General features: G+C 43.9%; 1 protein-coding gene across 4 annotated transcripts in view; it reads right to left on the bottom strand.

Annotated features, from left to right (window-relative positions):
- Positions 1–17840, bottom strand: part of UBL7 (ubiquitin like 7) — a 934199-nt gene that overhangs the window by 650553 nt on the left and 265806 nt on the right. For all 4 annotated transcript variants that reach the window (XM_044077768.1, XM_044077769.1, XM_044077767.1 and 1 more), the window contains one exon: positions 103–182. In XM_044077768.1, the coding sequence (XP_043933703.1) occupies positions 103–182 (80 nt within the window). The remainder of the gene's footprint in view (positions 1–102; positions 183–17840) is intronic.

The raw sequence follows: 17840 nt of genomic DNA, 5'->3' as shown, positions 1-17840 counted from the left end.
GTTTAAGCGTCTGCATACTCTAAACTTACAACTGAGTGACTGCTGCAGTAAATGCATAAACATTCCTGATACTTTGGAAAGCTGCAAAAAACATTCACTTACTGCATCTCTGTAGGAAGGCGTCATGAGTGCTGTATGCAAAACTCTGAATTCACGAGCGGCGGCAGCTCTGTCCAGAGGCTCTGGAAAACAGATGAAAAGTAAAATAACTGTGTACATTCTCTACTCTTGGACATATGTAGTCAGCCATCTGCTTGTAGTTAGGGCTGGTGATAGTGTGCATATTTTAGAACAATTTGACTATTAGAGAGAGATTTCACTTATTCTATTCTTAAATGGGTAAGTGAACTTATCTTTGCAGTTCATCAGGCTACATATTCTGGTAACAGAAATGACCTCTTGCAGAGCAGTAAACAAAATACAGAGGCCCACTTGTGCAAAAGAATAATCTGAACTGTGTCTGAAGTCTGTGTTAAAAAAGGAGGTCCTCTCTTTCACCCTCCAAATATTGCAAATCAATGTACAAAATCCAGGGCTGCAAATGGTAGAATTGCTTGCAGAGAGAGGGATGAAATCAGCCAGCCCTGCCAAATATAAAATACATTTTAAAAGTTCATATGAATCTTAACTTTGAACATTTTGTTGCTTTCAGAGTGGGTCCTGCATATCTCACTTTTGCACAACAGCCCTAGATCCTATCACATCCTTTTCAACCACACATTAGATTGTAAGCTCAAAGGCAAATTCAGCAGGTATGGGACAAGTTAGAGCAGATGACCACCCAACATGATTTTGTGAGGAAGAAAACTACAGTACCCATAAAAATAATCACAACATAAGGAAATCATACAACTACAAAGAGATACTTGACGGAAGCCAGGATCACACCTTGGATTCTGCAGCTGTGAGGCAGCAATGTTAATACATGTTAGAAAGTACTCAAGATAACTTTCTGACAGAATAATCCCACTCATAGGCCTCAACTGTCAATCTCAGCATGCCATCCCAGCACATACCTCTCTCCACAACAGTGCTGAAACCACTCTTTGCTGTTACTAGCAAGAGAAAAGTCTGCATTGTCACTTATACCTTTCCAGTTCTTGCCCAACCATAATACAAGAAAAGTACAGTTTTGTACCTACCATAAATGTAGATGTCCGAACTGGATAGCATCTGCAGTCATAACAAGTGGGTTGCCCTGTCGTCAGGCAGCCCTGCAGTCGGCCGGATTCCAAAGTCCGGGTCCGGCTTCGGCTGATGTCGCACTCCACCCGACGTCATCTCTGTTGGTCTTCGGGTATAAAAGCATCAGCCGACGCCATTTTCCTCAATGTTTCTTGCCCCAGATGCCAGTAGCCCTCTTGCAGGCTAAAAAATTTGGATAGATGCCAATGTTTCCAAATAGATAGAGGTAAACACAACAATAAGCATATATGTACATATATACAAACAAATACACCATAAAAGACTCCCCCCCCAACAGTTAGCTATTAGAAGGGTAAACACCCTAGGAGTACCACAGAGGGGAAGGAGGGAGGGTAATCCTGACTGCAGATGCTATCCAGTTCGGACATCTACATTTATGGTAGGTACAACACTGTACTATGTCCTTCATGGATGCATCTGCAGTCATAACAAGTGGGTAGAATACCATAGCCAACTAGGGGAGGAGGATAAAAGTAGATTATGGTGTGTTTAGGATCCCTTGCAGTACAGCAGTGGCAAACCCTGCTCGGGATCTGGAATATAGAGGTAAATTATAATGCTTGGCAAATGTATGCACGGAGGTCCAAGTAGCCGCCTCAATAATGTCTTTGGTTGCCACTCCTCGTAAGAAGGCTGTGGTAGTGGCTGTTGCCCTTGTAGAATGAGGTCTTATGTTCTGTGGAATTGGTTTTCCATGGAAGGAGTAACAGTATCGTATGCAATTTCCTATCCATTTGGAGATTGTCTGTTTGGAAATAGCTTTTCCTTCCCTTCCTGTTGCATAGGCTACAGAAAGTTGGTCAGTCTTGCTGCTATTTTTGTTCTGTCCAAGTAGTAGCGTAGCTGTCTATGTACATCCAAGGTATGCAGTATTCTTCTCCCCCTGTTTTGTGGGTTGGGAAAGAAGGTAGGTAGGTGGATTGCCTGGTTTAAAGACACTCTGGATACCACCTTGGGCATAAATGTAGGATTAGTCCTCATGGATACTCTATCTTGGTGGAAGATTAGGAAGGGTTGCACTGCCATTAAGGCCTGTAGTTCTGAAACCCTCCTTGCTGAAGTAATTGCCAGTAGGAAAGCAGTTTTCCATGACAGGTGTTGTAGGTCTGCTGTTGCTGCTGGTTCAAAGGGTGATCGTGTCAACTTTTCTAGCACAAAGTTTAAATCCCAAGCTGGTAATGGTGGTTTCCTTGGAGGTTTCACATTCTTGATTCCTCTGAGGAACTGCCTGAGCAAAGGGTGCGAAAAAACAGGTGAATCAAAGCTGTATTCTGCTGAAATAGCTGATGCATGTATCTTGATGGAGGAGTAGGACAGGCCTGAATGAAGAAGTTCAGCCAGATACTCCAGAATGTTAGGCATATCTATGTTTGACACATCTTTTCCTCTTTCCGTACTCCAAATGACAAACCTTTTCCATTTTCCAGCATAGTTCCTTCTTGTTGAAGGTCTGCGTGCTTCAAGAATAATGTCTTTCACTCTTTGGGAAAGTTCTGGATTAGCTGCTGCTATGTGATGTTCCATGCAGTCAGTTGCAGCGTTTTTAGGTTTGGATGTATGATACTGTAGTTGTTCTGAGTTAACATCAAAGGCATCAGAGGTATCGGCCACATTTTGTTCAGAGACATGCTCTTCAGTAGTGGGTACCAGTGTTGTCTTGGCCAGTTTGGAGCTATCAGGATTATCCTTGGACGTTCTTCCTGGATTTTTAGTAGTACCTTGTGTATCAAAGGAAGAGGTGGGAATGCATATGCTGTTAGGCCTTTCCAGTTGAAGGAGAGTGAGTCCACTTTCCATGCTAGTGGGTGGAATGTCCTTGTGCAGAATTTTTTGAGCTGGTGATTGAGAGGTGATGCGAATAGGTCTATCTGTGGCAATCCCCATTTCTTTGAGATGGTCTTGAAGATGTCCGGGTGCAGCTTCCATTCGTGGGCATCCGAAGTGGTTCTGCTTAATATGTCTGCTAGAGTATTGTCTTTCCCGGTACAAATATTGCTTGTAACTGAATGTTGTAGCTGAGTGCCAGGGTCCACAGCTCCAAGGTCACTCTGCATAGGGGATATGAATGAGTGCCTCCCTGTTTGTTGATGTACCACATGACTGTGGTGTTGTCTGTCCGTATCATCAACTGGCCCTCTTTGAGAAATGGTTTGAACTTTTGGATTGCCAGTTTTACTGCCAGCATTTCTTTTAGATTGATGTGCAGGTGAAGTTGATCCTGAGTCCACAATCCTTGCACGCATTTGTCCAGCATGTGTGCCCCCCATCCAAGGTCTGAAGCGACTGTTGTGATGGTTTGGCTTGGTTGACATCTGCGAAAGGGTAGGCCTGGGTTTGACTGGCATGCCTGAGCCCACCATAGGAACTCCTGTTTTAAGCATGGAATTAGTGGGATTTCTGTTTCTAGACTGTGTCTGTGTTGGGACCATAAATTCTTTAGGTACCACTGTAGTTTCCTCATATGTAGTCTGGCAAATGGGACCAAGATTATGCATGATGCCATGAAGCCCAAGGCCTGTAGAACTTTTCTTGCTGTTAACTTGTTCAGTTTTGTTAGTGCCAAGAAGTAAAGAGGAAGTTCTTTTTGTTTTTCTGTAGACAGGAATGCCATTTGTTGTACTGTGTCCAATTCCGCGCCCAAGAATGTCCTTGTTTGGGATGGTATCAGCCTTGACTTTTGTAAATTGACTGTGTATCCCAGTCCTTGTAGCAAGTAAATGACCCTTTGTAAATCTGTTGTCAGCTTGCTTTTTGTTGTCCCCTTGTAGCAGGCAGTCGTCCAGGTATGGGTAAATTTGAATTCCCTGTAGTCTGCAATGGGCGATTACTGATGCCAGGCATTTTGTGAATACTCTGGGCAGTAGATAAGCCAAAAGGCAATGCTGAGAATTGATAGTGCTCTGATCCTGCAAGAAATCTGAGGTATCTTCTGCAGATTGGTCGTATGGGGACGTGCAGGTATGCCTCCTTGAGATCTAGAGTTACCAGCCAAGACTCCTTGCCCAGCATGGGAAGAAGTTGCTGTAGGGTCAGCATTTTGAATTTTGGGACAATGATGTATGTATTTAAGGTGGACAGGTCGAGAATTGGTCTCCAACTTTTTCCTTTCTTGGAACTAGGAATAGTCTGGAGTAGAACCCTTTCCTTGTTCTGCTGATGGCACTCTTTCCACAGCTCTCATGTTTGCTAACTCCATTATCTGGCGAGAGCCTCTGTTTTTGATTTGGAGGTAGATTTGGCATTCCTCTTTGACTGGTAAAGTGTGGAAGTGAAACCGGTAACCTTGATCTATGGTTTGTAAAATCCACTTGTCTTTTGTTATGTAGTGCCAGTTCTTTGAAAATAAGGTTAACTTTCCGCCTAGAGGAGCTGCTATTTGTTCCCTGGTAGGCGGATTTAGGATTAAGTCACTGTGGTTGTGCTGATGTAGTGGCAGTGGCTGTGTCTGTGCCTCTGTTGTTACCTTGCCACTGTCGGCCTCTGTAGGCACCTCCTCTGGATTGGTTTCTGCCTCTGGGACGTCTATTCCTGCCCCTTTGAAATTTTGTGGAGTCAGGAAAGGACCAATTTTTGGCAGGCCAGTTCCTGCTAAACCTTGGGGGTTGAACCTGCAAGAAATCTTTAACAGTTTGAACAGATTTTGCCTTTTCTTCCATTTTCTTCATAACCTGCTGGGCAGGTGTACCAAACAAACTTGTCTTGTCCATAGGAGCATCTAGCAACTTAGCTTTAACATGATCCGGTAAAGCTTGTTCCTTTAGCCATGCATGCCTTCTTATCACTGTGCCTGTCATGGCTGATCTAAATGAAGCCTCCAGTACATCATAGCCACATTTTAATGAATGGTTGCTAACCTGTTGTATGTTATTTACCATCTCTAATACATATTTCTTATCAAGAGATTCATCAGTGGTTAGTTTTTTAGTTAACTGATCAAGCATAAACACTTGGTATTGTATCATGTGAAACTGACAGTTTAAAGCTCTAGCTGAGAGAGTAGCTGAAGTGTAGACCTTTTTACCCCATCTGTCTAATGACCTTGCTTCCCTTTCAGAAGGAATAGGGTTTTAGCTGTGGTCGGCTACTGCCTTGGGACCCTGGGAAATAGTTTCTGGGTCTGCAAGCGGGCCTTGTAAAGGTGGTGATGAGTATCTGGCACCCTGTAAAATCTGTCTGGTTTGGCAGGGGCTGGGGTAAAGAATCTGGAGCGGAGCAAACATCATTGAAAGCATCATCCACCACAGAGAGAACGGGAGGTATAGCTAAGGGCCTGTGCTGTGGGAGGTGCAGAAAGGTCCTAAGTCTTTTCTGGAGTCTGAAAAATCCTGTTGCTGCCATTGGAACTGTTCTCGCATGGCATGCAAGGTTTCCCCAAAGGAGAATTCTTCTGGTGGGGAAGCAGCTGGAATGGATTCTTCAGCATCAGAATCTTCAAAATTGGAGAAGGAGCCTCAGGCTGGTCAGTTTTGTCGGGTGCAGCAGCAGCATCATCCGCCGACCCTGGCTCAGGGGGCTCTGGCCTAGGTCTCTTCTCTGGGGCTGAGAGGCCCTGTCTGGGTGAGATTGAGATCCTCTAATTAAAGAAATTAAATCTTCTGCCAAAGAAAGCATTTGAGAACTAGAAGAGGGCCTGGATGTGGGGGTTTTACAGGCACTGTCTTAGTAGTCTTGGCTGCTTTAGCCCTGGCGAAGGCCTTAATGGACATGGCAGCTGGAGGCCTAGTAGCACCACGTGCTGGGGTAGAGACATCCAAGGGGATAGTGTCTGATAAGTCAACCACCGTAGTGGGTAAAATTTCTGAGGTCGATTCAAGAGTTGTAGCAGGGGCCTCAGTTGTAAGAATAGGTTCAGCTGTACTTTGATCAGTTTTCTCGGTTTCAGCCGAAACCGAGATACTTCGATTTGCTTTACCGTGGTTTCGGCCGAAACCGCGGACCGCGAGTGTCGGTCTTTATCTTTGCGTTTTTTGGGGGTAGTCTGAGGATCCGACGGCATAATGTACGCAAAATCAGAACCGAAAAACTGTTCTGCAAACTCCGACCGACGCCTAAGCGTGCTCGGTTGAAAGAGGCACAGGCCGAACAGGCTGCTACGCCGTGGGCTGGGCCTAAACAAGGCAGACAGTAAGAGTGGAAATCTTTATGAGGTATTTGTTTCCCACAGGTTAAACAATTGTTAACTTTTTCTGACATCGGCTGAGGCAAGAAAGAGTCCCCAACGGGGTACTTAGCTTTAGAAGTCTTCGAAGTAGTATTCGGTAGAAGTAATCTCTGGATCCGACCGACCGGCACTTGCGAACAGCTTCTGCTTCGGGCGCCACGCGGCAAGAAAGACTGGGGAAAATGGCGTCGGCTGATGCTTTTATACCCGAAGACCAACAGAGATGACGTCGGGTGGAGTGCGACATCAGCCGAAGCCGGACCCGGACTTTGGAATCCGGCCGACTGCAGGGCTGCCTGACGACAGGACAACCCACTTGTTATGACTGCAGATGCATCCATGAAGGACATCATGTAACATGCAAACTAAGAATATAATTCTGCTCAGTCAAGGCCCAAGCGTAGAGCAAAACAAAATAAGCAGTAAAGATACAAAGCAGAGACATTACCTGCTAAAAGGATGTTATATAAAAGGTGAAAAACTATAGAGGGCACCTCATATAATAGCTGCATTTTACTTTCATATACTCTGGCAGTAAGCTCTCACTTGCAGGAAAGAGTCTCAGGCAGTGTTCCTAATCAAAATTTCTAAGTAAAGGAACAAAGGAAGAAAACAAAGAACAGCACTGGAAAAGGATGTCTTGAACCCAAAATAGCACCCAGTTTTAATGCTTGGAGAGCACATGCAATACCCCAATCTGCGCACCAGTCCTAGATATCATCCAAAAGTAATTTCTAAACAAAGCTACCAATGTAGCCACTGACCCTGTCAACCACAGCAGCTTCTGCCTAGGATTTCCCATAGTTATCCCACTCCTTGGACATCTTTCTGCTCTCTTTGACCATAGCAAAATGGCAAGCAAACTTGCTGATATTTGATAAAGAGGCAGTTCGGCAGTATGAAGAAGGCACTCCCAAGAACTGGACGTGGTATGGAAGAAAACTGCATAGTGAAAAGACTTGTAGATTCTGTACAGAAATAATGGAGGACTGGTTGGAAATGAAGGAAGGCGGATTTAGAAAGAGACCAAGTTATGGAAAAGCATGGTGCAGTTCATTATTTTTTGAAGGAGACAATGACAGTCTGCCTGAAAGCTATTGCAGCTAAAGCACGAACTCAAGACCCATCATCTAGAGAAGAAAGTTTTCCAAAAGCAAAATTTCAACTCAGCAAAATTTGTCAGTTAAACTGGGGCAAGTAGCTTCTCTAGGGCAACATTTAGATCTCATGGCAGTAATGTGAAATGTATGAAAAGTCTGAGTTGAAAGACTCCTGCATGAATGTCCTGTAAAAAAGACAAAGCAAAAATCACTTAACACAAAAAATTGTAAAGGAAGTTACAGGATCTTACTGGTGCAGCAGCTTAAACTGGAATCATACAGGGAACACATAACATAGGACTACAAAAGACTGGTATTGGTGAAAGGCTGGAACACCTACCACCTAGTCAATAAAAAAATCACATTCATCTGCTCTTAAAGACTTACCTAGTGAATGTTATTTGTGGAACTAACACGATCCACTAATCAATATTTTTAGCTAGTTGGGGAACCAGAGTCAACATATCTGAATGTTGTGGGAAGGATGGTGGGCACTCAAAAGAATGGACAACGGACTGTGGTAGAGGGAGACAGCATCAAATGAAGACTACTGCTATGAGGAAGAAGGGATGAAACAAACTGAAAAGGCAAAGAAAAGCAGAAAGAAGGACACCTAGAAATGATAACAGACGGTGTCCCCTGGATGGGTTTTAGGAAGAAAAAAAAAGTTTGTATTCTGAGCATTTATCACATATGTAAAGAGGTTCATCAAAAGATCACTACATTCTTTGAAAGACCTAGAAGACAGTTGCCTTGAGATATTCCATTCGTGAAGTGACAAAATAAAGTGTAAGAGGCAGCTGTTAACTGGGATGCATCAGTGCTGACACTGGAAGCAGTTCTCCAGTGCCTAATCCTAAAAGGAGGTTAGTGTAGTGGAAAGAACTAGCACACCCCCTTGCCAGTTAATATACCAAGACCACTAGACAAGTACCATGCTTCCAAATGAAAGGGCAGGCACACTAGAGGGAAAAATAATGCTTCTGAAAGTCCAGCCTTACTATTCTCATTTCCAAAGTGTAGACATGATGGTGAGCGTCTTGTATGGACTACAAAACTTATCTACACAACTATGTTGTATGCATCTGTAATCATTGCATCAGCCTTGCTAATATAATGTCATGCACTTGGCGAAAAGTCTACATAATGAGGAGAGGCCAAACTTTAGGATTCAGAACTGGAAATGGGTATTATCTATAATGAAACACGGGGAATATTCAATGCCCTTTCCTTGTTCCACTGTGAAGGTAAGCATCCCAATTGTCCAAACAGTACAGTCTCCTCTACAAATGAAGGAAAAGAAGGGCTGAGGACTTTCACGTGCAGATTTTTTGAGAATACTGACCTGATAATCTTTGTCTTGTGTGCAGCTAAATAATTTTGGGAATAGTTAACTCTGAGCCTGCTGGTGTGGTGAAATATGCTTAACTGATTCCCTTACATGGGAATCAGTCTGCGCACGGATTCCCTTATACAGGTTGACACCAGGGCCAGAATGTGGCTGCCATCAAAGCACCAATCATGTTTGCCACTACTTCCCTACATCCCCTTCTTGCACCAGGTTAGTAATGTCCAAGACAGGAAGTGCAGTGAGCCTTTGTGAGGGGGGGGGGGCACCCTCAAATAACTTCCCCCCTTAAAGCTAGTGCCTCCATGCAATTTCTGGTCTCTACCAGACTGGGGACTCTAGCAGAAATAGTGCACCTTGAGCATGTGCACCCACCCCTTTCCCCTGAGGGGTGTGAGTAGGCACTGCCCAATTACTCCTCTCTCTCCCCACCAGTTCAAGTGCCTGGGATGTTAATTTAACCCAGCTAATCTGGGATGTAGTTAGGGCTTCATCCTTTTATATCACACATCTTGCTAAATGTCTTTTTTTGAACAAGGTTATGGCCTTTATCAATGGCTAGGAGGCACCTGTCTAAGATGTCTACAAAGTGAAACCAGTCAACTGCAAAGTGCAACTTTGATAGATGACTTTAGGAAGCCATGTATCAGAGGTGAAGATGAATGATGCTACCAAGTGTTCAAAATTCAGGAGTCTTACCATTATGTGACAGCACAAATATAAATAAAACATAAGCAATTTCTACATAAACAAAATGCTTCATGATCAATAGAATTTCACAGATACTGTTTTTGATCAATGAATGATAACTCTTCTCCATTAATGATGGTCACTGCAGTGGTGTAACATCTTTCTTTCTTAACATGAATGAATCGTTAAGTACAATATGTAGAATAATATGAAACTTGCAATAAATACAGCAATGACCAAGTAACGCAGTTAGACAACGGTTTGCCAAATTACAGGTTAGTGCTCTCACTTTATGTACTCTGTTCAGGAGCAAAAGAGAGTAGTAACAGTTATAAAACACAGATAGCATTTTTCAGGAAATAAATTGAGTTAGTAGTAGTGAGAGGCACTATTTTTTTCATTCAAAATATGGATGCACAAGTTAATTGTCCTGTACCTTAGGAGTTCTCCTCCCAACCACATCTTGAATTTGGAGATGGTCAGAAAGAAAAATTCAGGATGGCTGAAATCTTACATGACCCCCCCCCCCCTACCATTTATCCAACCTTTTTCAAGGGCCATGGCACTTAATGTCCTTGCTACTGTTTACCAACACAGGCCTGCTAAACATGTGATTACTCTCACTGCTGATAATGCTAAGACTTTGGCATAATGGTCTCCTTCCACTTAGTGATGCAAAGGTCTTGAACTTAACTTTCCTATCTTCTAAATGGAAACTGAAGCTGGGTCCAAATAACATCTAGAAAGGGAATGTCACAAAGTACACCTTATGTCCTCAGCGAAAAGGGAAAGATGAAGCCAGTAAACCCTCCTCATCGTTTAAGTAATCAGAATCCTAACTAACCTGGTAGCCACACAAGTCAGAAACCATTCTAATCATATGTAAGCAAAGTAGGGAGGCAGTCACTAATTGGGTTTTCATGTTTACCATGTTTTGCTTCAGACTTCTTTCTGAAACATACCAAATGCATTAGGTAGTGCATATAATATACAACTAATGTGGAGAAGGAGAACACTGGAGTTCCAAAGCAGGTCACAATTTGAGATTCCTGGGTTTTTTTTTTGTTGTTTTTATTTTTTTGGGGGCGGGGGGCTACAGAGTATACAAGCTGTAACAGTGGTACTGGTGTTGAGGTTACTCACCAACAATGGGGAATCCTTAGGGGATGAAAGGCTACTTACTCAACTAGGGATGGGGGTTACTATACACAATCAAGCCTTCATAATGTCTGTAAAAAGTGTCACCAAAGGTGAAACATCCAGAAGCTTTGTTGGGGGGGGCATGATAACATTCCCTGATTTTGTAGGAACATTGATATCTGGCAATTCTACTTTCAACCTCATTATCACTTACAGTCCATCAAAGATAAAAAGCCTTTGTGAGCGGGGCCACTCATTTCCACAGGTGATGCATCCTCAAATAACTTCCCCCCTTAAAGCTAGTGCCTTCATGCAATTTCTGGTCTCTACCACATCTGAGGTTTGCACTTCCATTAAGGAATCAAGCATATCACCAAATTTTCCAGGAGGGCACCTTCTGGATAGACATCTTACTGACTTAAGAACTGGGTCCTTTTGGTTACTATATGATTACAATGCACTTCTGATGGATAGCCACACCTGCTAATGAAATATTTTAATTTGGTGACTTATTTCTTAACAGGATGAATAAATGTCACTCCCTGAACCATTTGCAGCAACAATTTCACGTACAAGGACAAGGGTAAAAATAATATGTATCTGCTGTAGCCAGACAACAAGAATATTTTTGTGAAGTGGGAGGAAAAAAGAAGTTATGTACTCGCCATAATGTTCCATCTGAGTAGTTGTACTTCATTTGTCTTCAACCTGTGGGAATACGTATCCATATCGGATCCAAGCCGGCAACTATTGCTAGCATCAGCTCCGAGTTCCAGACTCCTCCCCTTACCCATAACATACCTCCACTGCCTTCCACCCCAGATCGAGTTTGCTGAACTTATACAAAAAAACCCAACCTGACAAAAATATTTGAGACCTATACTGCTATTACTACTACTGTAGGCTGATCATGCGCTAAGGTCCGGGGAAGGAGGGAGGGACGGTTGAAGACAAATGAAGTACAACTACTCAGATGGAACGTTATGGTGAGTACATAACTTCTTTATCTGAAGTAGTTTACTTCATTTGGTCTTCAACCTGTGGGACAGAGTCCCCAGCTACTAAACTCCAGGGAGGCCCTCATGGAAGGATATTCTGGAGCACCGCGGAACCAAAGGATGCTCTCCTTCTGGAAGTCAAATCCAATTTATAATGAGAAATAAATGTATGAGATGAGGACCAAGTATGTGCAGAACAAATGTCATCCAAAGACACTAGACCAGAAAGCTGCAAAAGTAGCCATGGACCTAGAGGAATGAGCTTTCACCTGACCTGAAGGAGACATGCCTCTGTTGTTATAGACCTGCAGGATGTATGAAGAAATCCATCTAGCTATAGTGACCCTGAAGATTGTTTCCTTTTATAAACCCTTTTTGGGGAAACCTAACAATTGATCAGATTTACGTAAATTTTTTGTCCTGTGTAAATAGAATCGTAACTGCTGTTGAACATCCAAAACATGTGGAGTTTGTATTCCATCTTGTTCATAAAATTAGGAAAAAAACAGACAAATTTATAATCTGATTGATATTGGCTGGTGATGCCACCTTAGGAAGAAAGGATGGATTGGTTCGAAGGGAAACTCTGTCTTTATGAAAAATCATGTACGGAAGTTTGATGGACAAGGCCTGTAATTCTGAAACTCGTCTACTAGAGGTAATAGCCACCAGAAAGGCTGTTTTCCACGATAAAAATTTTAGATCTGCAGTTGCGGCAGGCTCAAAAGGCGGAGCAACCAAAGCTTGAAGAACCAGAGTAAGGTCCCAAGGGGGAATAACAAAAAGGTGCCCTTGATAAAGGCTTTACACAGTCTGGAAGATGTTAAAGAGGCAGAATTCTCATACACGTGAAATTGACAAATAGCAGCCAACTGAACTCTGACAGTAGAAGAAAGTTTCACTGTTGCATTCATCACATTTGGGTAGATTCCCAAAGCTAAGGACGGGAGGAGGAAATTAGATAGCATTAGGACCAGCTATAAGGCCCTGCAAGACTGCAGTGGCAAAGCCAGCTCTGGATTTAGAGGAAATTAGCAAATGGTAATGCTTGGTGAAGGTATGTACAGAACTCCAGGTAGCAGCTTCTAGGATGTCCCTGGTAGGGACACCTCTGAGAAAGGCTGTAGAGGTAGATGCAGCCCTGGCTGAATGTGGTCTTATCCCCTGTGGGGTAGGTTTTCCATGGTGCTTATAGCAGAAATTAATGCACTGGCCTATCCATTTAGAAATGGTTTGCTTTGAAATGGCCTTCCCCTCTGCCCCTGCAGCAAATGCAATCAGCAGCTGTTCAGATTTCCTGAGATGTTTAGTCCTGTCCAAGTAAAATCTAAGTTGTCTGTGAACATCTAAAAAGTGCAGTATTCGCTCCCCTTTCTTCTTTGGATTAGAAAAGAAGGTTGGCAAATGAATGGACTGATTAAGAGCCACACTGGATACCACCTTGGGCATGAAGGAGGGATTGGTCCTGAGGGACACCCTGTCCGCATGAAAGATGATGAAAGGCTCCACTGCCATGAGGGCCTGTAATTCAGACACCCTTCTTGCTAAAGTGAAGTGATGGCTAAAAGGAAAACTGTTTTCCAAGAAAGGAATTTCAACTCTACATTTGCAGCTGGCTCAAAAGGAGGTAGAGTGAGTTTTTCCAATGCAAAGTTAAGGTCCCAGGCTGGAGTAGGGGCTCTCCTGGGTGGTTTTAAGTTTTTGGCCCCTCTGAGGAACTGCTTCAGCAGTGGATGAGAGAAGAGGAGTGGTTCTGTGTTGTAATGAGCTGAAGTTGCTGAGGCATGCATTCTGATGGAGGAAAAGGAAAGGCCTTTGTGAAGCATCTCAGTTAAGTATTGAGGTAAATTGGGCGCTGCTGTGCCCATCCCAAGTTTGGTTCCAGGAACAGAATCTTTTCCATTTTTCAGCATAAAATTTTCTAGTACTAGGCTTCCTTGCCTCCAGAATGACATCCAACACTTGCACACTGAGGGATGGCAACGGATCAGGTAATTAGCCAGGCTGCCAGGTTCAGGGTTTGAAGCTGTGGGTGCAGAATCTGGCCCTCCTGCTGAGACAGCAGGGGCAGGGGTCTGAGGCAGGTGCCATGGTGCCAGCAGTGAGACAGTGCGGAAAAGGGGGTACCAGTGTTGCCGTGGCCAGTCTGGTGTAATCAATATCATCCTTGGTTTATCCTGTTTGAGCTTTAGTAGTACCTTAGAGAGGAGAGGCAGAGGGGGAAAGGCATAAACTGAAAGGTTTTTCAAGGCAAAGGACAGGGCATCCACTTTCCAAGCTTATTTGTGGGGAGCCCTTGTGCAGACTTTTTCCAATTGGTATTCCTGGGGGGAGGCAAACAGGACTATCTCTGGGCTCCTCCATTTGTTTCTCAACATGTTGAATATCTTTGGTTCCAGTTTCCACTTGTGTGGGTCCATGACATTTCTGCTTAGTTCATCTGCCAGTGTATTTAGCTTTCCTGGCAGGAATTGAGCCTGTAGGTGCACTTGGTAGCTCAAGGCTGTGTTCCACAGAGCCATGGCTAGACTGCAGAGTGGGTTCCCCCTGCTTGTTTATGTACCACATAACATTGGTGTTGTCTGTCTTTACCATTAATTGTCCTGGAAGAATGTGGTCCTTGAAAGCTGTCAGAGCATTCTGTACAGCTAACATTTCTTTCTGACTGATATGCAGGTGCATGTGACTTGGGTTCCATTTGCCCTGAATGCACTTTCCTGCCAAGTGAGCCCCCCATGCATAGTCTGATGCGTCTGTTGTTAGGATTTGGATGGCAGGGGGTAGAGTGAATGGCAATCCCTTGTTTTGGTGGCAGGCGTCTGCTCACCAAAGGAACTCTGTCTGTAGGCAAGGTATGATAGGAATCATTGCTTCTAGATCCTGAGAATGCTGACTTTTTAGATACCATTGTAGTTTCCTCAAATGCAGTCTTGCATATGGAATTACGAGAATGCAGAAGGCCATGAACCCCAGGGCTTGCAGTACTTTCCTTGCTGATAGCTGGGAGTTTGTGGCCAGTAGTTTGACGTAGGCTGTCAAATGAACTTGTTTCTCTGGCGTGAGGAAAGCCATCTGGGAAGTTGTGTTCAAGCTTGCTCCCAGGAATACAATTTGTTGGCAGGGTACAAGATGTGATTTTTTTTTCGTTTATGGTGTACCCCAGAGAAGGTAGCAATTTCTGTACAAAAGCCAGAATATTCAATACTATGTCCTAGCATTCTGCCTGAATTAGACAATCGTCCAGGTATGGGTATATCTGAATATTTCTTTGCCTGTAAAATGCAATGACTGGAGCTAGGCACTTTGTGAATACCCTGGGCGCAGTAGATAAGCCAAAGGGCAGTGCAGAGAACTGATAGTGCATGTAGCCTGCTTTGAAGCATAGGTATCTTCTGCAAGATTCCCTTATTGGGATGTGCAGGTAGGCTTCCTTTAAATCCAGTGTTGCCAACCAGGCATCCTTGCCTAGCATAGGAAGCAGCTAGTGAAAAGTTAGCATCTTGAATTTTGGGATCACCAAAAATGTGTTTAGGATAGACAGGTCCTGGACAGGATGCCAGGAGTTGTCTTTTCTGTGCACCAGGAAAGGCTTATGTAGAAACCTTGTCCACTTTCCTCTTCTGGGACAGGTTGAATAGCCCTGATACTTGAGAGAGAGAGAACTTACTTTTGAGCCTCTGCCCACTGATTTGGGGGTAGATCTGGCCAACCGTTTGGGGTTGGTAAGGTGTGAAAGTGGAATCTGTATCCTTGGGAAACTATATATAAAGCCCATGTGTCCTGGGTAATGAGTTCCTGATTTTTTTGCCTGCAGGGCAATCTTTCCCCCTAAAGGAGCAGTCAGTTGTGCAGGACTTGGAAGTTTTAAAGTTAAGTCATTGAGACAGTTTACTATAGGAGGGAGTCTTACTACTCCCTGCTTTGGAAGTGGGAGCCCCCCACTGCTTAGTCCTGTGAGTACCTTGGGAATGAAGCCTAGGTGTCCTGCTGGTTCTGGGTTTGGACTGAGAAGGCCTGGAAGAGGTAGGAAAGGACCAATTCTTAGAGGGCCAATGCCTACTAAATCTGGGAGGCTGTACTTGCAGGAAATCTTTTAACAGTTTGCATAGATTTAGCTTTTTCCTCCATCTTTTTAAGTACTTCTTCTGCTTTGTTGCCAAACAGATGGTCCTGGTTTCAGGGAGCATCCAACAATTTAGCTTTAACATGATCTGGCAAAGATTGCTCCTTAAGCCAAGCATGCCTTCTAAGTACAGACCCAGTGACAGTGGCCCTGCAAGATGCCTCTAGTGAATCAAAACCACATTGCAAATGTTTTCCAACTTGTTCAGCAGAATGCATTAAATCCTGTAAATCTTTATTTTCAGCACAGTCAGGAATCAACATAATTTTCTGTTTAAGAAATCCAATAATATGCTGCTGATACTTTAACATATGAAACTGGCAGTTTAAGGCCCTAATAGCCAAGGTTGCAGAAGTGTATACCTTCTTACCACATCTATCCAGCACCCTGGAATCTCTTATCTGGGGGGGGGGGGGAGCTGGGGGTAGGATTTTTGGCAGTAGTAGCCTTAATGCCCTTGGGTCCCTGTGAAATGGTCTCAGGATCTGCAGTAGGAATTTTTAAAGAGGAACTTGTGAGAGTCAGGAACCCTGTAAAATCTATCAGGTTTTCTGGGAGCAGGAGGTAAAGAGTCAGGGGTCGAGCTAGATTCCGAAAAGGCATCATCAACAATGTCCAGTACAGGGGGGATACCTAAAGGCCTGTGTTGGGGCAGGAGTAAGAAATCCCTAAGCCTCTTTTTAGAGTCAGAGTAATCTTGGCTTTCCCAGCGGAAATGCTCCCTAAGAGTATGCTAAGATTTCACCAAAAGAGAAATCCTCTGGAGGGGAAGCAAAGGGAATGGAGTCCTCTGCATCAGAATCCTCATAGGTGGAGAAGGGTAAATCCTGGTCATCAGAGGAAACAGAAATTTCAGAGTCCTGATCAGAAGAATCATAAGAAAACTCAGTCCTAGGTCTTTTAGAGGGGGAAGGGTGGCTTCTCCTGATTAGAGTAAAAAGGTCTTCAGCCATTCTTATCATTTGTTCTTTAGGCATAGAGGCCTGATCATGTAGTCTGGGTGCTGGTTTTCTATACATGGAAAGAATTTTAGGCCTTGAAGAAGAAGATGGCGTCAGTTTACTATGCGAGTCAGTAGGCCTGAATACACCCTCAGAAACGGGGCCTGCACAGCAGCTCCAGACCCATCCAAGGTAGAGACAGCCGCAGGTTCCACAGTTGAAGAAGCACCTCGCGGCATACCGGACTCCGAATGGGGCTCAGTAGAGGCCTGCAAATCTGAAGTAGTGGGTATCAGGGGCTGTGAAAGCGGCTCACTGAGTACCAGCGAACTGGCGACTAGCTTAGGAGAAGCGTCGTCGGCAGCTTTGGATCTATGCGGTCTGTCTCTGTCTTTATCTTTGTGTTTTTTCAGAATGTCGGTAGACTGGTGGCTTACCAAAGCCACATCTGGATAACTGAACCGAGTACCAAAATATTTAGAAGCGTAAATAAACAGACGACGAATAGTTCTCTGTTTAAATAAGGCATAAAACCGACAGTGAGGTATGTCGTGGTCAGGGCCTAATCAAGGAATGCAGTATGAATGAAAATCTTCATGAGGTATTTGTTTTCCACAAGAAATACAATTATTAACTTTTACTGACATTGGTTTAGAGCAAGAAAAAGTTTTCCCATTGGGGTACTTAGCTTAGGTGAAGACTTTGGTTCTGAAACTCGAAAAAGTACAGTTTTGTACCTACCATAAATGTAGATGTCCGAACTGGATAGCATCTGCAGTCATAACAGCTGGGTTGTCCTGTCGTCAGGCAGCCCGTCAGTCGGCCGGATTCCAAAGTCCGGGTCCGGCTTCGGCTGATGTCGCTCTCCATCCGACGTCATCTCTGTTGGACTTCGGGTATAAAGGCATCAGCCGACGCCATTTTCCTCAGTGTTTCTTGCCCCAGATGCCAGAAGCCCTCCTGAAGGCTAAAAATTTTGGATAGATGCCAATGTTTCCAAAAGAATAGAGGTCACCACAAAAATAAGCATGTATGTACATATATACAAACAAATACACCATAAAAGACTCCCCCCCATCAGCTAGCTATTAGGAGGGTAAACACCCTAGGAGTACCACAGAGGGGAAGGAGGG

The sequence above is a fragment of the Protopterus annectens genome, chromosome 7.part0 (genome assembly GCF_019279795.1).
Source record: "Protopterus annectens isolate FY-2018-M chromosome 7.part0, PAN1.0, whole genome shotgun sequence".
Classification (NCBI taxonomy): Eukaryota; Metazoa; Chordata; order Ceratodontiformes; family Protopteridae; genus Protopterus; species Protopterus annectens.
This window is presented reverse-complemented; position numbering and strand designations above follow the sequence as displayed.